This window comes from Plectropomus leopardus, chromosome 19, assembly GCF_008729295.1.
Source record: "Plectropomus leopardus isolate mb chromosome 19, YSFRI_Pleo_2.0, whole genome shotgun sequence".
Taxonomy (NCBI): Eukaryota; Metazoa; Chordata; class Actinopteri; order Perciformes; family Serranidae; genus Plectropomus; species Plectropomus leopardus.
This window is the reverse complement of record NC_056481.1, coordinates 21,487,126-21,512,258: the sequence shown is the minus strand read 5'-3', so window position 1 is coordinate 21,512,258 and position 25,133 is coordinate 21,487,126. Positions and strand designations below refer to the sequence as shown.

Below are 25,133 nucleotides of genomic sequence, written 5' to 3'. Positions count from 1 at the left end.
GAATCAATGCTACAGTTATACCGATGTTCTTTTCTGGGTGTTACAGCGGGGGATTAGCACATTGTAAAAAACAAAGCCTCTTGAGTCTCTCTAACAGTAATTCTTTGAAAGTTCAGCAATTTTGTGCAGTAATGAGTGGCAGCCATATCTGTATGTTCTGATCAGAGCAGAGATAAAATAAGGAAATGCACTCTGCTGAATCCAAAGAAATAATATTTTGCTTTTTTTTTTTTATCCCATTTTGTCTTACCCAGGTCTAATTTGTTTATGGTAATCATACCAATGCTGCTCAAGTAATTTGATGATTGCAATAGGACTGGGCAATGTATTGATATTATATTGACATTGTGATATGTGACTAGATGTCCTTTTAGATCTTGGGATATTGCGATATCACAAGTGTCTTGTGTCTTTTTCTGGTTGTCAAGGCCACAATACAGTAAAGCAACATATTCTCATACTTCTCTTACTATATCCTACAAAAATGCACAAACAAACATTATGATTTGGCTCAACATTCAAATGGGAGGCAAACAGCAGGCTCCCAGGTGAAAGTCCGGTGTTTGTTGGACCCATCTGTTAACCCGCAAACCCACCCTATAGGGACTTTCCAGCTCCTTCTATTGTGCTGTTATCAGCAGCGTTTCAAACTGATGATGTCCAGCAGTTTGTCAAACTACTGGGCTGAACTGCTTCCTCCTTTACTCCTGAAAACACATTGATCATATGATCGCAGCCCTTTGAAATATGTGGTTTATACACAAATTAGTGGCTCATCAATATGTGGGATATGTATGAATTTTAGTGCATTACTTTTCATAGGAAAATGTAGGAAAAGTGCATGAAAACAGCTTTACCCAATAGGTCATCATACTCAACTTTGAGGCACTAAGAGTGATACTGAATGCAAGTGTTAACACAACGGTACACAACGTAATTGAATGACGTACATCAAAATAAAAGTATAAAAAAGAAGAAAATTCCAGAAGGCACTGGATATAGAAGGAATACCAGCATTTTTCAACCTCTTTTCTACACCCTGAAGTCTTAATCTTATAGTTCTGTTTTTTTGTGCATTTTTCGGGGCTATTTCTCCCCTCAATTTAGCATGTAGTCAATGCTAACATGTACACATTGCTAGTGGCGCCTTCTGATTTGCTATGAAGCACATAAACAACACCCAGATTCAAATCACCCAGATTTTTCTTAAAATATAAAACTGTGACGGGATCACAGTTTTAAAAGTTTCTCAGTGCAGCTGAGTTGTTGTAAAACGCTAGTATACCTTATATGACTCTGAACTGGCTAGCTGTTGTGTTTCTAAATTCTGCGCACAGTGTCCGTCTTGGTGGTTGGACACCTTGTCGATATTCAAGTACTCTCCTCTATTTCTCTCGGGGAGTAAAATAAATTAGATGCTCTTTGAACTGCCCTGCAGTTGCAATGTGACTGGTGATGATAAAACTGTAGACATAAAACACACATATTTGTATCAAAGTCGAGGTGAGGAGAGACGTTAACCTGATTTCTAGTTATTCAATTTCAATGTCCAAATGCTAACAAAAATGAATACGTACTGTAGTTGTCCAGCAGTATATGTGCGCAGATACCAAAAAATAACATAAAAATATATATATTGTTGTATTCTAAATTCAATGAAACATGAAAAGGTGGTTAAGGACAAAATCCAAAGCCTCAAAGATATCAACCAACATTCAAAAACTCATCTCAAACACATATTGTAAAAACATACCCTCCATAAAACATCTGTACACTTCCCTGTCACTGAATGGTACAAGAACTGGACCACAAAATCATGTACCTGTATCATTTCTGTATTAATGGGACAGTTCATCCCCAAAATCAAAAATAGAGACTCTCCTCTTACCTGCAAGCAGTTTTATGTAGGAACTCTTTTCTTTCTGCCAGACTACACCTGCCAGCCGTATCACTGTGCAGAAGGAATCGTGCATCTACTCATGAACAAGAGGCTTATGACAGCACAGGATGTATAATTAATGCTGTCCTCCTTGTTCTCCATTTTTTTTGGAGCTCAAGATAATCCTTTTTGCAAGCAGTTTTATGCCAGAACTATTCTCTTCGTGCCAAACCATACCAGCCAACTGTACAATTGGACAAGAGACCAGTGCAGGATTTAAACATTAATGCTGCCCTCCTGGTCTTTTCTGGAGTTTAAGATAATCCACAGACCTTGTTTAAGCAGTTTCATGTACGATCTATTTTCTTGCTACCAAACTATACCCGCCAACCATATCACCACGCAGAAGGAGGCGTGCTTCTACTCATGAACAAGAAGCTTGTGACAGCACTGTATGTAAACATTAATACTGTCTTTCTTTTTTGGAACTTCACTACAGGTAAAAGGAAAAATATGTATTTTTGTTTTTGGGCTGAACTGTCCTTCTTAACGGCTGACATTTGTTAGCATGTTGTTGGATAAAAGAAAAATCACAAAAAGGTTAAGAAAAAATCACTTTGGCACTGAGAACAATTAACAATGTCTGAAATTTACTTTTTGAAAGCAATCAGATATATTTAACCTTATTTACTCAATGTGACAACATTTAAATTTCTTTGAAATCTAATTCCCAAATTCTCTGATTCACCACCACAGAAATGGAGAAAAAAGCCAATCCGTTCTGCCCGAGGTTTAACCTCAGATTTTCATGAACAACCTACTTTTAGCCTTAACTCTTGACAACAATGGCCTAACTCAGTAGTGGATAAAGACAACAAAGATATTTCATCCATTGCGTAATTCTTCTGTGGACTTCCTGTCCCTACATGCTTTGCTGTCCAGCAACAATCCTCCCTGATCTCACAAACACTAAGTAAATATTATCCCCCATCACCACATTCACCCCCTGTGTGGGACACAATGTCAAGTCAAACTGCTTTTTCCATCGTTGGGGGGGTCGTCTCTTCATCTGCACACAAACAACCTTTTTCCTCCTAAGTTTAGCATGCCAACTTACAGTTTGACTTGACACTCTGTCCCACACAAGAAGAGAAACGCAGAACAACTGGGATTGATATTACTGCTGATCTTTGGATTATAGCAGGAGTATCTTTGGCAGCAAGGACCACAACCTTCAAACTGAAAGAACTGGTCAACAGAGCGGTAAGTCTGTGATATCAAAGCTGGGGTGCATTGGGTGGGGTCTGTGTGATTCAGGGTCGGAGGGTGGGTGGGGGGCGCGATGGAGGTGCACAGGGAAGCCCGGGGGGTGTGCGGGATGGTGGCGGTCCTAGGGGTACCTGGCCTGATGGGGGTGATCTGGCAGGAGGGCTGGCAGCGGTGGGAGACGGAGAGGTGGTCACAGGGCGGTAGTCCGGTGGCGGGGGCAAGGGTGTGTGGATCGGGGTGCGAGGTGGGGCTTTGGCTGCTGCTGACTCTTCTTTCACTCTTTGGAAGTTGATGCATCGACCCTGAAGGGAAGGAAAGAGACATGGGTGATCACAAAAGGTTTCAGTTCAAATATGCAATTAAATTTTAAAAGTTTGAATGAATGTATGAATCAATCTGTCAGTTAGCCCACCAACTTTGTGTTTAATGCCTATTATCAAACAATAGCACGCTACAGGCTTGCTTGGTTCTCAGTACATTATTATTGTAACTGTGAGCAGTTCATCATGAAATGACATTAGTATTTAGCAGCACTGTGTCTAAGCTTGGCCTCACAGACAAACCTGCAAACTCTCAGTCTTGTTAAAAAGTGATGGTGTTTGAATAATAATACGATAACTGTCTGAGTGAGTAAGGTATATAGGTATATACTGTATATGTATGACAAAAAAGTAGGTTGGATTGTGAAAAATAATTGAAACCTTGAGTAAAAATGTACACACACTTTCAGGTACAAACACACCCAGGTGTCTTATCTGAAGCACATCTGGGCTAAGAAGGTGGTGACATCAGTCGACCACATGGTCACAGTATAGTCACTGCTCTCTGTATGTGTGTGTGTGTGTGTCTGTGTGTGTGTGTGTGTGTGTGTGCATGGCCAGCTGGTGTTCTAGATTACAGTCAAATCCCCGCTTTGTCGCCCCCACACAAATGATCCAATGTTCTGTCCCGAGAACTGTCGCTTACCAAAGAAACCCTTATATTATGGACCATATGGAGAGCAAAAAAGATAGGGAAGGATTTGGGTTAGAGGTTTTGTGTGTGTGTGTGTGTGTGGGTAAAAGGTAGCAGCGGAGATGTAAAATTTTAACAACGTGAGGTCGACTTATCAGACTGTAAAACAAATGAATTTGTTCCCACAGAAATCACATTTCACTCCTGAGCTGCTTGTTAAATATTACACTAACCACGAGCTTTACCAGGGTTCACAGAGGTCGATGTTACCATGGTAACTTGACCTGCTCCGTTGCTGCATGTGGTTGGCAGCCGGAGCAGAGTGAAGTCATGTTAATCTGCTAATAACCAGTGATTGGAGCCACAGGGCTGTGGCTTTACGGAGTGGAAAATGAGGGAAAGTGTTGTACCTTGTGTTTTAGCAAAAAAAAAAAAAAAAAAAAAAAAAAAAAAAAAAAGAAGCTTTTTTTGCACTGGAATGTCTAGAGAAATCAATACCAGAAATCTGAAAAATGATGATAAACCAAATGTAAATGAGGCAATTCTTCACTATTGCTCTAAACTTTTGCCCTCTACTCAAGCCAACCACTTCTGTCCTCTATCATTTCGCTGAACAGCTCTACATCCACCACACACTCCTCTCCTCATTTAAAACAGTCACAGAGGACACATTCCATTCATACCGACTATAAATTAGCTGCTGTGAGCGATAACTAAAAGTTGACTCGAAAGGACACAAATCCAGCAGCGACCACCACTTTCTGGTCTGTCACCACTTATCCAGTCTGGCATTCCTAGACATCGATAAAAAAAGCCAGGGTGAGGATCTTTTCAAATTCTTTAAACTGTTTTCATGCCTCATGGATATAACCACACAGAGGAGAAGTGCAGAGACTACATTCTTTGGGCAATGTGAAATTCTTTAAACCAGAGCTGCACTTTGGCTCCATCCCAGAGGATTTATAAAGAAACTAATGAATAATTAGTCTTTTTCTTTATTAGCTGGTCTGGGTGACTGGTGCTGAACTAAGCTAAGCTAACTGGCTGCTGCTGATGGCTACATGTACATTGTGTTGACCTTTCCTTTAATTATGTAAGAAAGTAACTCTCCTGTGTTGCCATTGGCTTTTCAAAGTTATGAGATACTACCAGTTTTTTTTTACAAGTTTTGTATCAAAACAATATTTGTAGTATGCGTAGATGAACTGTGGTGAACTTCCCCCCATATAACCAATGCAAGATTTCTCTTCTTATTGTCTAGCAAAACGCTATCAGATTTACTGTCAGATGATGCGTTTGCACCATCCAGGGGAGTTTCGCTGGCTCTTATGCTGTTTTCCAAAATTACAGGTTGTACTTCGCCATTTTCGTAGTGCCCACCAACCATGCTACCACTATGGACAAAAAGAGTGTTAAGTGTTGATCAAGAGACAGACCTGCTACTCTCTTTCTTAAACTAGACCCAAACTCTGCAAAACATTCTCATCCCAACTCGCCATCTGTTACCGCTTGTGACGTGCCAAGAATCCCCCTAAATCTGTTGTTGTTGTTGTTCCAGGACGCCAAATTATACCTGTTAAATGCATTGTGTCCTTCCAAAATACACTTCCTTCTTCACACAAAATGTATAGTTTCTGCTTGTTAGATGCATAGTCCTTTTTAAAATAAACTTGCGCCGCTAAAACACCTTACGTTTACGATCTTGTGCAAAAAATGCATATGTAGGTTTTGGAAAAAAAAACATCATGATTTGGCTTAACATTCATAGCCGAAGTAAACTGGGTGAAAGTTCAGGGTTTGTTGGACCTATCCACCTTCCCTCAAGGGGCTTATTATGCGTCAAGCTGTCGCCGACCCACAGCATATCTACTGTAACATATACTACTGTAAAATGTGCCTTTGTGTAGGGTCTGATGCTGAATTCACTGACCAAGTGATAGTATTTGATAGGCTGAAAATGGGAATGAGCTGAACTCCCACTTGCTTAAAATGAAAGCAAAAAATTTTAATCAAACAATAAAACTAAGCAAGGATGATTAAATATAAACCAAGATTATGTTACTGAGTTGCCTATTTCTCACTTCAAATGTTTTCAGTAACATGCTTTAGCTTACTGTTCAGCTGTGATATGTAATGTTTTCTCTGATCTGTTTTATGGTCTTTTAGCACCAATTTCAATATTTGTGTTTTTCTACTGCAGAGATCACCTAGTTTTATGAAAAGACCACCTTTGCAGTGGTAAAACTGTTCTTTTTTTTTTTTTTTTAAAGCCGTTTTTACGTTTGTATTCTCTCATTCAGGTGATTCCGAGAGAAAAAATTGACCAATGAATTGAGAAATGTTGAACCGCGTGTGAAGAGCAGCTTTTTTAAACCCAGTTTCACTTCATGTACATTGTTCTGTTAGTGCCCAGTTTGAATCCATGAACATTTTCCTGGATTAAAGAAAGGCACACTCTCCCGTTCTTTCTCACTGACCTCCTCCACTGTCTACAGTCTTACCAAGGTCATAAAATTGCCTCAGCCTGGGCAAAATGTTTGTGAGACATGGTCGGTTGGTGGAGACAGCCCTGGTATTACCTCATGTCCTTTAGCCAGTTAAATGTTTGTGTTAATGTGCATGAGAGAGAGAGAGAGAGGCTAGCTCTACCTCATTCCGGACACTCTGACGTCAGCTAAATGGATGTGGTTTGGTGACACACACACTCATAATGCCTTACTCCTGTCTTGAATGTAGATAACATCCTTGTGATCTTAACTCTGATCTATCACTGCTGAACACAAAGTTGAGAGTCTGAATGTAAGCCAAACCATGAGACTTAGCTTTATAATGATACTCACTACACTACTACACACACACACACACACACACGCACACGCGCTCTGCTCTGTATCGCTCTGTACAGAGCCTACACTAAGCAAACAAGAGGAGGGTTGTTGAGTTCATTGCTGGAAAAAATAAAAAGTGTGTCAGCCAGAGCAGTATACTGTACAGGGGGAGATCCAGTTTTTTTGGTTTAGTAAAAACTATCTACATTACAACATTGAGAAATATTTCATCCAGAAAATAATGATTTTTATATCAGTTACTCATACAATTTTATGTTAAATTTGTGAAGAAAATATTGGGTTTTTTTGAATGCCTTCGCAGTGAATGAAGAATCCAAAAATTAGTAATGAATTGGAGTAAAAGGCATCCACGTTTAAGAATAACAACACTATATCAAAAGTATTTACAAACTCACACAACTTGAGCAGTATAATTCAAGTCTTTTTTATCCTGTTGTAGGCGCAGAACTTCCCAAACAAATGCCTATTTACTAAAACATTACTACGTTTTTCTGATTTTAGGACATTAGCTGCGACCTCTGTCAGAGGGGCGCGGGGGATCCTACGCTAACTTTTTTTTAAAAATAAACTAGCTCTATTTACCTCTGTTTTATGCAGTCTGGCACCTTATTTTAACTAAAAGTACAAAAATAGTTCCCAGTATGAATCACTTTATTTTTTATTATGAATTAAATGAAGATGGTTGGGAGGCCACTTGGCCAGATTTCGGGAGCCAGATTTGACCTACTGGCTGTAAGTTGAGTATCAGTGCTTTAGGGCATTGGTCATGTGATCACAGCCTTCCAAAATACATGGATTATGCACAAATTACTGGCTCATCATAACTTGGGATATGAACAAATTTTGGCGCATAACTTTTCAAAGGAAAATGTACAAAGAGTGCATAAGAATAGCCTGGTAACTGATATACAAATGGTCAGTTTGTGGGTGTAGTAATGCTGTAGGCTCATGCTGTTGCCAGCCCCGAGTCTCAAGGGTGACATTCAGCTGTTGCTGTGGCACTCGGCATGGCCATGAAAAACGCACCATGGTAATAGAATGACCAATGAAGAATCCAGACTGAACTCAGCCTCATGTAAAGAGTGAATGTTCCTATTAATCTGAAAGTATGCCAGTTTTGGATTATGAGCCTTTGCCCTGTTACTGGTGGGACTGTGGCAGGAAATTTAACATCATATAGCTTTGCAGGTAACACTTAAAGAGAGGCAAGAGGTGTCCTGCGCTTGTTTCCACTCTATGAAATTAAACATTACCTGGAAATGATCCGGCCTGCTGGCTTAGGAGATGTTTCTGTCGCTTCGTTACAAACCGCAAATGGCTTGAGGAGACGACATTATTTGAGTGGAAAGAGAGGCATGATTTCTTTAAGAAAGTCAGCATTGCGTCATGCAGATATTACGCATGCAGCCTTCGCTAAAAGCCTCTCTGGGTAAGAGAAATTAGTTGACTATGGAAATCAAATCCCAAATCTTTTTTTTTTTTATCTGACTGCCAGTTTGCTTTGGTGAAGATGTAATCGTAAGCTGATGCTGACTGCTTTTTTTTCTCTCTCTGGGAAAGCTGAGAGCAAATCTCTCTGTTCCTGTTAGTGGTGCCAAGAAAACACTCTTAAATGTGGAATTCCCGTTAAAAAAGATCATTGGAAATTTTTTGCTAATAAGGCATGATTTTAACTAGAGCCTGGGACGGGGCGTGATCAGCAGGAGAGTCGGGATAGAAAAGATTGAGGGAGGGCAGTGAAGAATGAAAAAGCAGAAAGAGAAAAAGAGTGGATGAAGAAGTCAAGAAATGGACTAAGAGTCTTCAGCCATGCTAGCAGCCTTGCAAGGCTGTACTGTGTACTTACTACACAGGTGTTTTGCCAAATTTAGGGAAAAGACATTGTAGTGAAATAAACATTCAGTTTAAGTGCAACAGCTCTGGTGGACATTCCTGCAGTCAGCATCCGGGTCAATGTGTTGTGTGATCAAACTGCACATGTTAAAGTGGCCTTTTATTGTGACCATACCAAGGCACACCTGTGTACTAATGATGCTGCTTAATCAGCCACACCTGTCAGGTGGGTGGATTATCTTGGAAAAGGAGGAGTGCTCACTAACATGGATTTTTAACAAGTTATGTGACCAAAATTCGAGAGAAATGTATCTGTTGAGAGCTTGAAAAAGTGTCAGTGTAATTTTCCACATTCATCATGCTAACTTGTTTTCAATGACAATGCTAACATGCTAATGTTTAGCAGGTATAATGTCGACCATGTTCACCATATTATTTTAGTGTTAGTGCTAATTAAACAAATTGCCAGAATGACTAACAAAGCAGCCTACAGAGAACTACAGATTTTATATTCCTCATTAACCCTTTGAAACTTGAACAATTTGGCTGGATTTCTGTCAAACACATTGGAAGAAGGCAATTAGCAACAACAACAAAAAAAGAAAGAAATTACCCTAACATTAACAAAAAAATAGGGGTGCCCAGTAGCTCAGTTGGTTGCATGTCATCCCCCCTTTCACGCTTAAAGCTGTCCTATCTTTAAAAAAAGGCAAAAAGCCTAACAAATAATCTTTAAAAAATTAACAAGAAATTAGTAAAAAGTAAAAAGAAAATTATTTAAAAAAACAAAACAAAAAATCTTAAAGTAAAACAAAAAACAAACAAGTAAATGACTTGGAAAAGTGTTTAAATAATAATAATAATTCTGTAGTAGCAGTAGTAGTAATTTTTCCCTAGCTTTTTTATTTTGTCCTAGATGTTTTTTAAAAAAAATATTTTCTAAATCTACTAATTTATTGTAATTTGTGGAATATTTCTAAACAAGTTACTCATTGTCTTTTTACTCATATTTATGAAAAAAATTGCACTAATTTGCTCAGGGTTTAAAGGTTTCAATACTTGTACAAGGTGTCTGAAATCAGCACAAGAAAAGTGATGTCGCTCATGGTTTCAAAGGGTTAATCACGTCCCACTAAACTGCCCATCAACATTAAAGAAGATGGAACTGATAAAGATTCCCTCGAACACATTAAACATTTACACTGACTTTGCTGAAAGTTTCAGAGATTTGAAACATCCTCAGAGAGCTTTCTGTGCTCAACTTTCTCATCTCCTCACCACAATCTAACCAAACTCATATCCGGAGCTTTTTAATACAAAAGTGCCCCTCATTAAAACTGAACCATGTGCCTGATATAAGAAGAGGAGAGAATTTTTACCATCTTACACACACGAACACATCAGGAAACACTCCTATCGAGCTACAAGGATGTGTCTGGGTGCGAGCTGTGGTTCTGCTTTTTATCCGATTTATGGCGTCTAATATGAAGCAGGTGTGAGCTGGCTTGACGGGATGGAGACGGGCCAGCCGAGGTGTTAGCCAGCACAGGAACGCCAGCAGTGAATGAGACGGGGAGACAGATGGAGGAAGGGAGGACGGGATGAGTAATGGGTACAGATGACCGAAGCATTTTTAGACTATGGTCGCACTAAAAGACTTTTAAATGGAGCAAATTTTGAACATCATGACGTTTACACTTGGTTGTAAAATGTGTCTTGGGTGACCAAGTCACAAGGGGACTGCACTAAATACAAGTCTACAAGTCACTCAAACAACTTGTTGAGGTGGTCTTGGACACATTTTACTACATATTTTTTGTAGCATAAACTCGTATACTTTAACTTGCATTCTTTTTAATGGCCAACTGGGGTTGACTCCATTGGTTGCAAAAAGAAGTCCAATTTATGTGAAACAGACATTTTCCTAATGAGTTCATGGTCTCAATCGCTTTTTTTCAGCTGTTATTCAATACAGCATGATGTTAATTTTATAAATTATGGTCCAATGTCGACGGTAATACATAAAAGAAAAACAGAAAAACAGATAAATAGATGAAAAAAAGGGTATGCTTTAGGGTGTGTTTGACAAGTCATTACCATGGACTGTAAAAATAATAGATGTAGCTACCGTGACATCATCCATTGGTTTGTGGACTCCTATTTTGAAGCCTCAAGTTTGAAACTTACCATCTTGAGTTTTTGGAACCAGAAGTGACCACATTGGGGTTTGAGGTCAGAGCTACGGAGTACGAGAGGTGGCGACAAACTGTCACTCAGAGTAGTGAGTATTGAGTCTAAGTTGGCGTTTGCGCCAAATTTGAAAGACTTCCTTCAAGGTGTTCTTGAGATATGACGCTCACAAGAACAAGAAAGATGAGGTCACAATGACCTTGATCTTTCACCACCAAAAGCTAAATTCTGCCTTGGTTCCTTGTTTAAACCAAGGCGACGTTTGTGCAAAATTTGAAGAAATTCCCTGAAGGTGTTCTTGAGTTAGGCTAAATCCTCTGGCCATGGCTATTGCTGTTGTAAAGGCAAAAAAAATTGTTGTCAGTGTTAAATCTGCCACTGTTTTCATTGTAAACTGCATGTGTTGTTTGGCTTAGCAAAGCATGGGGGACAAAAATAATCAGTGTATTTGTAATCTAAGTTATCCAGTGAACTAAAAAAAACTCATAGCCATATACATTGAATACGACAGAAACAAATTAATTCTAGGCGGAAAGGAAGGAGGCAGAGAGATGAGAGGGCGATACAGCTGTGGGTCAACACAGGTATAAAACACTGCAGGAGGAAAGAAGTTAAAGCAAAAAAATGTGGAGCAGGGGAAGTGAATGTGAGTGGGTGTGGATAAAAGCATTTGATGAAATGAAATACTGCTGAGGTACTCACATGATCCCCGGGCTGGGGTCTCATCAGGGAGACCTGGTCATAACCGCGGCGAAACAGTGCCCAGATAGCATCCAGTTTACCCTGTGCATGACAGAGGAGAAGGGAGAGGTTTAACAGCTGGAAGCTAAACACTCTAACACCGCAGTCCGTAACTCAATCAAATCCTATTAATACTGTTTCTACTGTATCAGCGAACATTTAGTCTGTGGTCCTTCAAAGACAAGACTCTGCAGGTTTTAATCCCAAACAAACACTGCAGCAGCTGATTCTTCAGATTAGTTCTTTCCTCTCTGGTTGGAGCTGTGCAGATTAGTCACTTGGCAAAATTATGGTCCATGTTTCCTTAACGTAAGGCACATGAACCTTAATTCCCCCTGAATCTCTGCTGCCACATATATAGCAGGTTCCTTTTCATAAATAACAATCTGCCAGGGAAAAACAGTTCAGCAAACATACAGGGTTACCCGTACACCACGATTTAAACATGTGCCGCCACATTTTAATTTTCTGTCATCTCTTTTTTATTTATTTTATTCATTGCACTATACTCTAGGAAGACCTGAGTGTAGAATTTCAGATGCAGTGAAAGTAAAACTTAATGGTTCGTTGCACTAGTCTAAAAATCTCCATTCCTCGCCTTTGTAGCAGATGATCCTCTTATTTATTGGTCTTATCAGATCAGCTGTGATTAAATCAACTGATCAATTATCCATCCAGCGACTCAAACTCCACAAACTGCTCCTAATTCTATAATTTCCATGAAGACTCTTTGTCTGCTTGCACTTGCACAAAGTTGGCCTACAAATAGTAAAAAAACCCCACTAAAGATAAGAAAACAAGGAAAAACCGAATGGGGGGGGGGTTAAACTTCTGAAGGAATGCTGTTAAAGAAAGCACATGACAAAAAGTAAATTTGATCCACATATAACTGCAAACAGAGAAAAACAAATGTGTGTGTGTGTGTGTGTGTGTGTGTGTGTGTGTGTATGTAGCGGTGGTGGTGTTGGTGGTCAAATCTATAATGTAAAATAAAGAGCGTATTCATTGCAATCTTCCAATCGCAGAACACTATTTTTGGGATGTTTTCATTTTCTTCTTTTACTGACAAAAACTCAGTCATGATGCGGTTAACATAAAGTAAGTACATTGGTTGCTAAGGTCTATTGTGCAACAGTTAAGGGATTCGACTGAGATAAGAAAAAAACTTTAAAAAGTACTTGTACATTTTAGAAAACCTTGAAGAAAACACTAAAGTTGGGTTTGTGCCATAAATTTTATTGTGAGGGAACTTTAACTCAAACTTTAATGAAAATCTGAACTTAAGTTGTTTTGTGCAACCACCCCTTGAGCCTCAGTGACACGTACTTGAGAGGAAGAATGGGACTAGTCAGTTTATAGTCTTCTTTTTCTTCTCTTTCTCTTTCCCTACAAATCAGTGCAGTGCCATGTGTAGTCTGTGTAATAATCCAAATACAGCCTTTAAAGTTATAAGGTAGCAGTGTGTTCACATAACAGTCTGTGGTGCTTCTGTATGAGAGATTAGTGTTGCTCAACAGAGCTCTAATGTAGAGTACCGCTAAAGCACAAACAGCCCCGACGCCAACTCTAACAATGTCTCTCTGTCTGGAGAATCTGTCACATTACTTTGGCTTATGTGTGCACACTGATAGCTGGTGGATTTTGTGCTTAGGCAGCTAATTATAAATAAATATGTCCAGAACAGGCTTTATTCCTCCCTGCTGTCTTGTGAAAACTCTGCAGCTCCTCTCGTGGTGCTTTTCATGTTTTAACTTCAGTTGAGGGAGTTCAGGCTCGTCTGTGGGTTGAGAATATTCTGCCACCCGCAGTTATTTGAAACTCGCTGGGCAAAAGTTCAAAAACGCACAGTGGTCAAACTGTAAACAAGGCGGATTTTTGAGTTCCTGAAAAGCAGACATTTTGTCACAAGGCTGCAAGGATGCACTGGATGCATTCCTCTTTAGTTTCTCTTCATAAATGGGACATTTATTGTCTGTTGGTCCTGAAGGAAACAGAAGCCACTTTCACAAATGCACTGCAAACCAAACGTATCTCGACTTAACAAAGAAGACTTGCATGTGAAAGCGCAAGTCATTTTCTTCTTCCCCATTCACAATTCCTTGCAATTCGCGGGATATTTATTGTCAAGTTGCTCATAGCCTTTTCTTCCCATGTTCTCACACTATTAAGTCAGAAAAAAATTAAACCAGTTTGTAAAGTTTTAAAGTTTTAAATGCTTGCAAAAGGCGTCTAAATGCACCACAAGAAAACTGATGTCAAACAAACTTTCAAAGGCTTAAGTTGTCAAGGGAGGTAGCAACAGCACCAATTCAGCATCTGTTTAAAAGGGACAGCTGGTATGACGGGATCATGGAATGGATGGGTGTGACATTTTGACAGTGGGTTATGTGTGTGACCCACTGCAGGAGATTTAAAAAGCAGCTGTTAGCAGTAAGAGGCTAACTAAAAGAGGAACAGCAGCCGAAAATGTCTGCAACTTGGGAAAACAACGAGGTCCAGGATCTCCTTACCCTCCAGACAGTGGTAGAGATCAGCCACCACATAACAAGGACAGTGAGTGGTTGTTGTTGAAATGTTATTGTTTAAAAAGTGCCAATGATGCGCTGGCGTTGTTTGGTTCTATGTAATAATGAATGGGCGGCACAAAGAGGGGACTTTGTAAGGGCTCTGTAGTGCGATTTCTGTGTAAAAAGAGCTTGTGTTTACCCGAATGGGTGTGTACCACTTCCGGCTCTGAGGCGCCTTCTTGTTGTGAGGTTTCTTAGGTTTCGGCTCAAAGGGCTCGTACTCCTGCTCTGGCATTTTCACCACAGCGTTCTTCGGCTTCTCTAGCTTGGCCCCCTCCTCTGTCGAGCCCTTTCCTCCCCAGCGCACCTGCAGAAAGCGGACAGTACATGAATATTTAACAGAAATGGAAGCAGAGGTAGAACTTTCCTGTTTTGGGGACACTGTAGATTAAATAATGATCACCTCCATCCTCTTGATCCCTCCGATTCCTCTTCCTCCGTAATATGAGGCATCCACGGTGGGCCACTTCTTCTTGGGCATACCGTCCTCATCATCTGAACTCTCCTAAAACACAAATAATTACACCAAAGCTGACTATTTTTTCCTTTCTGATATACTTTCCAATACACATATCAACTGTACTATGTAGACACACATTCTCCTACAGAGTTGGTGGGTAAATATGTGTGTGGGTGTTTGACTCACAGGCTCAGGAGGAGGTGGAGGAGGTGGTTCTTTAATCACCTGTGAAACATGAGAGACATTAATCACATCTCAGAGGACCTCCTCTGAGAATCTTTATGTTGGGACCCCTAAAGTGCTTATTTGCCCCTTGGAGTTCAGACAAACCCCTTTGAAGCTGTGGATAAGTGTTATTTAATTGGCACTTTTAAATATCAACGCCTTCCTGGATGCAGTTTGCGATTCTTACCACCGTGCAGCACAAAGGCCAGAACCACCACATAAAGAGCAGGGCTAGCAGGAGGAACAACACCAGCAGGGTGATCAGGAGAATGGTGCCATCAAACTGGAGAGAAACACACACACACACACACACACACATCAGTAATATTACAACCCCTACACTGCTGTCACCTATGTAGTAGTGCTGCAACTAATTGATTTTCAATTTTTTATTAATCTGTTGATTTTTTTTGAATAACTGAATATTGGTATCTTCTACAAAATGTCAGAAAATCTTGAAAATGTCCATCAGTGTTTCCAAAAGCCCAAGATTAAGTCGTCAAAAGTCTTGTTTTGTCCATAACCCAAAGATATTCAGTTTACTGACATTGAGGAGTAAAGACATTTACAAAGCTGGAATCAGAAAATTTGTACTTTTATTCCTTGTAAAAATCCCTTAAGCCTTTTTTTCATTCTATGTCTCCTCTCCAATTTTTTTTCTTGGCCTGTGAACACAGCACAGGCAGAACTCATCATGATTTCCTTTATTACGCATTAGCAGTTTGAAAAGTTGATCAGATCAGATCGATGGATAAGAGGAGCAGCTGCTGCAGAGGTGAATGAAAGCAAACTTGTAGACTACGCAGAATGAACTTTCACTTTCACTGTGCCTGAGGTTATGCTGCTCCGTCTGTGCCAAAAGTGTGCTCAACCTATTCTCATTCCGCACTCACCAAATAGCTCCACTCTGTTAGTGCTTTTAGCATACAAGTGTGACGCCAAAAGCCACCATCCACGTCCACGTGCAACGCGCACGGATGTGTCAGATGATAATGCGGTCCAACAGAACCAGTGACGTTGTTATCATAAGCTGAATGGCAGCGGGCACGTTCACATGCCAAATGTGCCAAATTTGAAGAAATTCCCTCTGGGCGTTCTTGAGATATTCCGTTCATGAGAATAGGAAAGACGGACGTACAACTCAAAAACATATTGCCTTCTTCCCAGGGCTAATTCTGGCACAGAGTCATAAAAACCACTACATGGCAAATAAATTTATGTGTTGACAACTAATTGTTAAATCATTGTAGCTCTTTGGCAAAGTAGAGGGAAATGAAATTTTAAAAAGTAAAAGTTATGATAACTTCAGGATGAGCACCAGAAGTAGTGCAAGTAGTCCTGGGAGTAAGCTGGGGGGTAGTAGCACTGGAACTGAAAAAAAAAGCAGCAGTATTAGAAACAGAGGATGTTGTACACCCAGTTGTACTTTCTTCGTTAGTTCTGTCACTCTGAATATTAATGTTTTTGTTTTTCTCGATGATAGTGGTTAGTGTAAGCCTCGTGATCCCCGAATAAATCCATCAGTCACTTAAAGCATGCAGGCGTCCATGAGCCAAATGTGTTTCCCATTACAGACCACAGATGAGGATCACATGTGGCTACACTTTCCCCTATCTATCTCGTGGCAAAGACATGGGGGATTTATCGCATCTCAGCAGTGGGGTCCATCGTCACCGGAACCTAATTATTATTGATCTCAGAAGTTTCCTAATCAGCAAGTTTTCTTTAACTTTCAACAGCTGACGGACACAATTTGTGAATGGTTTAGCAAACCGCAAACACTGACCACATCTGCGTCTTGTCACCCTTGCGCATACAATGTGTATTTTCTCATGCTATATGGGCTCATTTTGTGGACTACAAAGGCTTAAAATGCTCAAAGTGCAACTGTGGGAGGATTTGGGGAGGGGGTTGTTTTCATTCCCGATTTATCCATGGACTTTAGCGTGCATGTTGTTTATTGCTCCGGGCCTACCCATCACAAGTTAGCAACTTGTCGTGCCTCCTTAAATCCTAGGGTGACTTAAGCCTATATGGTTTAGTTTAGCGGCAAGAAGCAGCTAATTGAAATGGTATGTCTAATTGAGCTCTGTGTATCAAGAACCACAACACAACTGTTTAAATCCACAGTTTTCATGGATATGATGTCACACGGACTGAGGCTGAACAGCTTCAAAGAGCGTGTTGCTTTTTGGATGGGTGGGAATCTACTGTGGCTCCGTTCCATATGTTCCAACATACGACTTTTATTTTGTTAAATTGCTTTGAATTGTCTTAAATTGCATCTTGTTTAATCTTGGTTTTTAGGGAATTACGCTCCACCCTGCCTCATGCTGACTCAGCAGTATACATTCACACACCTGGGAGGACTGCGAGGTAAATGCTTTGCACAGGGGCGCTTCAGGACAGGATTCTTCTCTTTCACTTCCATAACCAAAACCCTGAGACTTGAACCGCCTCACGGCCATGAACCTGCTTCTCTAACCTTTTGTTTCCTACAACGGGGGCTTCACTGGTTTTTTTGGGGTGGATCGCTACTACAAACCCCTGTGGTTTGGCTCCCGCAAAAAAAGAGGAGAAAATAACAAAATTGAGAAAGGGAAGATGAAAGAGATAAAGGGGGGAAGGAAACTCACTGCAGAGAATAAAAAACAACATGCTTCAAGGAAAAGAGACGAGGTTGGAGAGGACAGGAGAAGGAAGAAGAGTGGAAACCACATTCAATACAAGGAGAAATAGAAAACCTCTTGTCATATTACAAAACATACAAAATCTCAAAAGTAAATCTATAATTGTGATTTTGAAGTTATTTAACTACAAATTAAAACAGTATTCATACATATCCTCTTTCCAAGAGAAACTGCAGTGAAAAACAACTTCCATCTGTTTTAAGCATCAGACATTGTTGAGAATATTTGTGAAAATTCCAAGAGTTTTAATTCATACTTGTATAATTTGACTGAACCACACTTTGAATGATGAATAATCTGCAGTACAAATGCAGGTCAGGGGGGGTCTATTATGCTATTCCCTCTTTTCTGTCATGTGTCATGTTACAGTGTCAGATGTTCATACTAAACGTGGCCAAAGTTTTAGATAATGGAGTAAACGTATTTAAAACTAATCCCTGTGAGCAAAAACTTAAGGTTTCACATCACTCTGAATACTGTGTTTCCATGACAACCTTCTCTATATATGGTCATCTGGTCCAGGCACATTACTGGAGGAGTTTATGTTTCATACACTGCTACATGTAGCTACATGCTAATGCCAGAGAAACATGTATACTTTGATGTAGATTTTGTTAATTTCTCCAACGTTTCTTACTATATTCCTGCTGGGACATGTCCAGTTGTGAAGAAACTTCAAAGCTTACGTCAGGTGTTGCTGTAGGTGTTTCCATTATATACACTGCTACATGTAGCAACATGCTAATATCAGGGAAATATCAGTCTTTGAATCCATTGGCCCATCGGTCCGAAGATGATAAGGCCTCGTGCTGTGGCTTATGGCCCTGACACACTAGGCTGACCATCAGACGTCGGTGAATGTCTGTCGTCCTATTTTTTTGCAGTGTGTCCCATATCATTGGCACTAGTCAGCCCTTGCTGGCAGCTTTTCGGTTGATTCAGCAGGTTGAATCTGTGTTAGCGGAGCTGTAGGTGAATAAATCACTGATTGTTAGCTCAGCTCAGTGAACAAGAAGAGAAACGGAAGTGAGGAAAGTGAACAAAGAGCTGATGTCAAGAGGGACTAAGGTGGAAACAAACTTGTAATATAAGGTAAAATATTTTTTTTAGCCATTGAGCTCTTTAGCAGAAATGTTTCCTGATGGTATGTGTTGTTTCTAATATATTTTGTTCTTTCAAAATGGGCTTACTGGCTTACATCATGCCAGTCTTCTGCTTTGCATTTTTGAACGACGACCGACAACTACTGCCTGTTGGTATGGAGAGTTATTTTCTCTTATGCAGGTGTAGAATACATGTGCCAGTTGGCTGTTGGCTGTAGTCTTTATTGCTTGTTCAAGTATAACTTCTTGGCTAGGACACAGGCGATGCAACAGTCGGCCTTCGTTGTCACTAGTTCTTTGATGGCGGTTTGGTGTGTTGGACCCTTGAGACAGGTGCTCAAACAGAGTGTCTCAGACAGTATGAAGAAAATAAAGTCTTTTTTTACCTATAAAGCATGTAGACATGTTTTAATAGAAACTCAAAATAAGTATGAACTTAAAAATAGGTCTTCTTTAAATGCATTAACAGGGGTCAAGAAGTGGCTACTTACACACTCTGTGGTGGTGATGTGCACGTTGCTGCTGATGAAGGACAGACCATCGTTCATGCTCACTTGCAGATAAATCACCCTGAAACAAAACAGGACAAGTCAGTACTATATCATCATGTTGGGATTTAACATTACAACAAGCAGCAGTCTATTTAGTCTGGAGAATTTCCTTTGTAAGCTCAGTTTGTTTGACCACAATGATGTCACTTGAACTCGGGTTCACACCAAGTAACGTCACTGCAAACTGTGAGGTCGTTTGTTAGAAGTGAAAATGTAGTCTGAACCAACAGAAAACAACCACAGGAGAACAAAGAGATGTCTAGACTAATAATCCAGTTCATTTAGTTCTTCAAAGGTTACTGGACTCAGATTGGTTTTGACTCTCAGCTGCCAACATCTCCAACCTGGCAGGAGAACATGTTACGAAACTGTGGCCAATAAATTAGCTACTTGGTGAGTGGAGTGGCTTTTGTTTACAAGCCCTGTTTCACTTGTAATTGAGTTTTCCACTGTGGCTAAAATCCAAAGCAGAATAAACAAACTGTAGGTGTGATTGTGTGACCCACAGAGACCCAGCAGGCACAAAAGCCAAGGTGAGACATCAACGAAATGGAAAAACAAAACACAACCTGCTCATTCTGATTTTGTTTTTATGGTTCTGGGCAGGTTGTGTAATTTTCCAAGACATGACACCATGCTAATTTCACTCTCAGAAATGTGAACGATGCCTCTTGTCCTCTCTTCTATAACGGATAAACTCTTTGTCAAAACATGTCTTTTGCCCATCCTCCAGTCCAGACCTTATGCGAACTCCTCCCCTAGCCTTCGAAGATTTTTGGAACTGCCTGAGTCTTTCTTGATGGTCTAAAGAATCCCTTCCTCCTTCCCTGAGTGCGGAAAAACAATTCTGAGAATTTCATGTGACCTCCAGTAGCCTCTTTGGAGCCTGTTCTCGTTCAAATCTTCAAAACATGTGGATAAAAGGCACGCATTCCCCTGTTTTTATTCCTTTGAGGACCAGGTGGATGTGAATGAGATCTGGCAAATGGAAAGCAGGCCATTTGACCGATAAACCTGTCTTTACTCTGACTCAGAGAGCTGTCTGTCTGGGTTAAAAAAAGGAGGGTGGAGAGAGAGAAGAGCTTGGGTCATGGGTGAAGTTCATGATGAACAGCAGACGGACCTTACTGACAATAAACAGCTAGGCACTGAGTGACTGAAACTAAAGAAGGGGTGGTTTGCGTTCATGTTTCTGATGCATCTTTGTGTGGTAAAGTATGAGGAGGTACAACATGAGACCAGCACAGTATGGTCGTATGTACCTGGATAAAGAACACAACTCAAATTTGTGTAGGATTTAGGGGGATATATCGGCAAAATTAATTATAATGTAATAAGTTCTTTTTTATATAATCACCTAAAAATAAGAATTGTCGTGTTTGTGTTACCTTAGAGTGTACTGGTTATATCTACATCGAGACCGTCATGTTTCTACAGTAGCACAAAATGGACAAATCAAAAACTGGCTGGAAATATGGCCGTCCGTGTTTTCACATTTTCAACTTTTCATGTAGGCCAACATAGTAATAGGCTCAACTACAATGACCAACGCCAGAGTTAATTTGTACAGTGAATCTGATTTATTCAGTGTTTTTTCCAGTTTCAATCTCTGTGTCTCTTTGTTTTGGCGAGGAAGAGACCTCAGAAGATAATTCAAATCCCAGTAAAAACCTCCTGAATGTCTGGATCTTCCATATCAGAGGAAAAGATGACCACACATTAGCATGTGTTAGACGAGCCGCCTGCCGTGAGATGCCAAACAGGGCAGAAATAAGCATGATTTGTAATGTGAAACTGCATTATTCAGAGTTTTGACAAGAGACCCTGGGGATTATTTTGACTCCTGAAAATCTTTCTGAACTTCTGAATCAGAAAAGGTGAGCACACATTAACTCATCAAGAGAAAAAGGGCAAACGAACATTAGCATGTTGTGGACCAGCATGGGAACTATTTTCAGGGGCGGATTAATACAGATTTGGATCTCTAGTGAGAATTTATGGCAAAATAAACTGTAATATATATAAATAAAGTGTTTTTTGTAATGGAGGCATGTGCTTCATTAGATTTTGGACAAAAAATGGAACACTATGATAATAAGATATTTGACTACACAGGAAATACTCGCTGGTTTTGGTTCTAATGAAACTAAAATATTGTCAAAAAAAGAGCCCAGAAACGTGGAACAGAAACAAGGAAGGAGCCAGAAAAAACTGACCAGTGTGAATTTGAGGATGTGGAGGAAATGTATGTTGTACAGCACCCTGTCTGACAGCTGTTAGATGAGGAAGTAAAACAGACAGGGCAGGCAGTCCAAGCATGGACACACACAACACACGTACACACACACACACAAACACACACACACACACACACTTGAAAGGGACAGAGCAGACACAACACCGGAGTTTGTCTGACACTCATTAGATGGTGTGGATCTCCCCAGTTTAACAGACAAATCTACATTAAAATACTTTGAAAGCAAAACTTTTCTTCTTCTTTTGTTTAACTGGCCTCACATAAGCCCCTTTTACACTGCCTGTTCAAGGCAGGAATATTGCCCCATTATGCTGCCTCTCTGTTTTGTAAAAAAGCTACAATCGCAGAATGGGGGGGCGGAGTTCTCTCGCATTTGAACTGGCAGTGGAGGTAACATTGCTGAATTGGCATCTGTATTAAGTCTGCAGTAAAGTTTTGCATGCAACACACTATGGGAGATTTAAAAGCAGCTAGTAGCAGCTGTGGCTAACTCAAAGAGAAAAAAAGCAGCCGTAAATACACAAATTGAGAAAACAATGAGGTCTAGGAGCTCCTTACCCTCAGAGCAGAGGACAAGATCAGCTGTCATATAACAGAGACAGTAAATGATGGTTATTGTCCCCTGACGCTTATGTTATAATGTCATACCTCCTTTGCCTTTGCGATGCCAGCACTCTGTCTAGGAGGCAAAAAGAAGGGACTTCATGGCGACTCTTTAGTGCCATCTCTGCGTAAAAATGGCTTTAGACACCATGATGCCACATCTAGAGAGGCAGAGGGACCAAATTCTTTACCCAAACTGTCTGACTAAATAGACCAGAACCAGAAGACCAGCAATGATAAGTGATGGAGCTTTGAGTAAAGTGACAACTTAATTGTCAAATTTTCATGATATAGTGGCTGCAAATTGGTCAAAAACTGACTTCAGTAGTCTGGGCATTGGACCCTCTCTCTGAAGGTTTTTCCACCCTGCCGAGAATCAAGCTGCACACAAACACATGGCCACACACATGAAAGACGGAGCTAGCTGCTACATGGCTTTGATCAGCAAGAACTGGACAAGGAGATTGTTGAAAGAAAGCGAAAGAGAGCAAAAGACTGACAGGGGATGAAAGAGAGTTTCTGTCTGACAAGAGATAAATAAAAGGCAGATACAGACAGGCAGAAAAAGGAGGTGGGTGGGCAAAAGAGCCACCGTGGCAGCAAAAGTAAAGACAAGAAGTGGAGAGAAAAGAGAGGGGGAAGGGAACGGAAAGTTTAAGGCAAGATTAGAAAAGATATACAAGAACTATACTGGCTTAAAGAGACATTTAAGGGAGCTAACAGCACATGATGTACCCTCAGTTTTACGACCTTTCTGCCGAGGTATCGATTAAAGCTTCAGTCATCAGTCCAGGTTGCTTAAATCTCTCTTCACAGCAGTTAAATTCTTCCTTTCCACACCACTAACAGTGCAAATAATAACTGTAAATTATAACTTCTATGGGAGAATGAGAGGAAGGAATTTGTATCATGATTATAAAAGTATGCTATGACCATGACAGGTCAAGAACATTTTTAAAAAGATGGTCTAATAATGGCTGAAAGGCCCTCTCCTCCCCTCTTTGTCTCTCCATGCAGTTTAAAGTCTTTAACCAGCGTCCACTGAACCTTCTCCTCTGTGGCCTGTTGTACTTTTCTTCCCATAAAGACTTGGGTCAGAGAGGTTTGTGGATTGTTTATGTTGGAACATGGTTGAGCTCTAAAAAGAGAGCACAACCAGCTGATGAAAAGCGACTCTGGCCGCTGCTTGGGTTGAAAATTGTGTGACTGTCGTGCGGTGAACGTTTGAGTAAAACAACCTCAGTTGACTTAGTTTTCCCACCCCGCCACCTCTCTCTTTTACTGAGCCAGAGAGCATTGCAGTGATCCTGAACTAACAAATAAAACCTACTTCAATCAAATTTACTTCATCTTATCGCAGTTTGAAGCCAGCAGTGTGCTACGACTTAGGTCAGATTGAGTGTTTTCTCACAGGCAAACAAAGAAGCTCTCCATTGGGTTTAGACTAGAACACAAATTATCATACAGTTTCACAAAAGGATCTGATCTGAGACCTGAAATCAGGCTCCTAGATTCACAAGGACTCCCCAGAATCATGCAAAGCATGCATTTTAACATTGTATTGTATTTAACAGTGGTTTGAAAATCTTTGAAACTGCTTTACTTGAATGAGGTCCACTGTGTAGGATTTAGGTGGATTTATTGGCAGAAATGGAATATAATGCAATCAGTCTCTTTTTCTTCAATCTCTGTTCTTTGTAACCTTAGAATAAGCTGTTTATATCTACATGGGGAGCGGGTCCTTGTCTATGGAGATCACCATGTTGCACCGCCATGTTTCTACAGTAGCCCAGAACGGACAAACCAAACACTGTCTCTAGAGGGACATTCATATTTTTGCGTCAGCCACCATAGTTAGCAGCCCACGTGTGAAACTGCTTTATTCAGTGTTTTTACGATTTTGAATGACTTTGTTTGTTTGGAAGAGGAGTAGACCCCTGTGGATAATTCAGCTCCCAGTTAAAACCTCATCAACGTCCGAATCTTAAATTATCAGAGAAAAATGTTGAGCACAGATTAGCAGGTGCTGGACCAGTGGTGCGTATCCGGCATGCCAAACAGCATTTGAGAGACTTGATCGGTATCGTAAAGCTGCTTTATTCAGTGTTTTTACTGGTTTTAATCACCTGGGGTCTAATCAATTGTTACATTTGCACAAAAAGAGCCCTGAAAGAGGTATATGCCACTTCCCATGCTAAAGTTGAGATCTATAAAATCTAACTTGATGGGAGAATGTGCGTGGTGAATTGAAGAAATGAAATGTGAGAAGACTCATTCTAAATCGGAATATTTACATGGTGCACACCATTTTTGGCTTTTGATCCTAGGCACATTTTCATAAATTAAACCCCAGGTCTGTTTGTTTTTGAAGAAGAGCAGACCTCTGTGAATAATGTAGCTCCCGGTAAAAACCTCCTGAACAATAAACACTGTAGAAACCAGAAGAAGTTTCAGCTGGTTGCAAGCCACCAAATCCCTGTAAATCTTACAGACCGTAAGTACAATTATTATATTAGTCTTAAAAAGTTGGTAGGTCCAGATCAGGTCAGAGATTAAAAAAAGTAGTCTTTCATTTGTTTCTTGTAGTAAAAAAGACAAGAAATCCGAGTCTTGTTTTCTATTCAGATGATCCACTCTTGTCTAGTCGAGTTGTTGTAAACTGACAAGTTTCAGAAAATAAAAGGCTGTTGCATTGCAAGTAGTTGCGAGTTTCAACTTGTATTGTTGCAAATCTTTGGTCCAAAAGGGCTTCATGGTGGACATGTTAGCAGACAGCATCTGCTGTTGAGCTGAATGATGCTAAAATGCTTTGTAGAGCTGAGTGAAACTGCAGAGCTGCCTGATAATTCTTAGAACACAAGACACAACAAGGGACATCAACTTCATGAATAAACTCATGCTGAACTGCTGGCCAACATTGGACGAAGGACTCAATGAAAAACAAACAAACCAGACAGAACAT

General features: G+C 40.2%; 1 protein-coding gene across 1 annotated transcript in view; it reads right to left on the bottom strand.

Annotated features, from left to right (window-relative positions):
- Nucleotides 1-868: 868 nt before the first annotated feature.
- The window catches only part of antxr1c (ANTXR cell adhesion molecule 1c), a 49,134-nt gene continuing 24,869 nt past the window's right edge, over nucleotides 869-25,133 (bottom strand). The window contains 9 exon segments of the mRNA XM_042507652.1: nucleotides 869-3,042; nucleotides 3,044-3,327; nucleotides 3,330-3,450; nucleotides 11,677-11,757; nucleotides 14,422-14,589; nucleotides 14,686-14,787; nucleotides 14,929-14,967; nucleotides 15,155-15,250; nucleotides 19,252-19,330. Of these exon segments, the coding sequence (XP_042363586.1) occupies nucleotides 2,980-3,042; nucleotides 3,044-3,327; nucleotides 3,330-3,450; nucleotides 11,677-11,757; nucleotides 14,422-14,589; nucleotides 14,686-14,787; nucleotides 14,929-14,967; nucleotides 15,155-15,250; nucleotides 19,252-19,330 (1,033 nt within the window). The 3' untranslated portion in view covers nucleotides 869-2,979.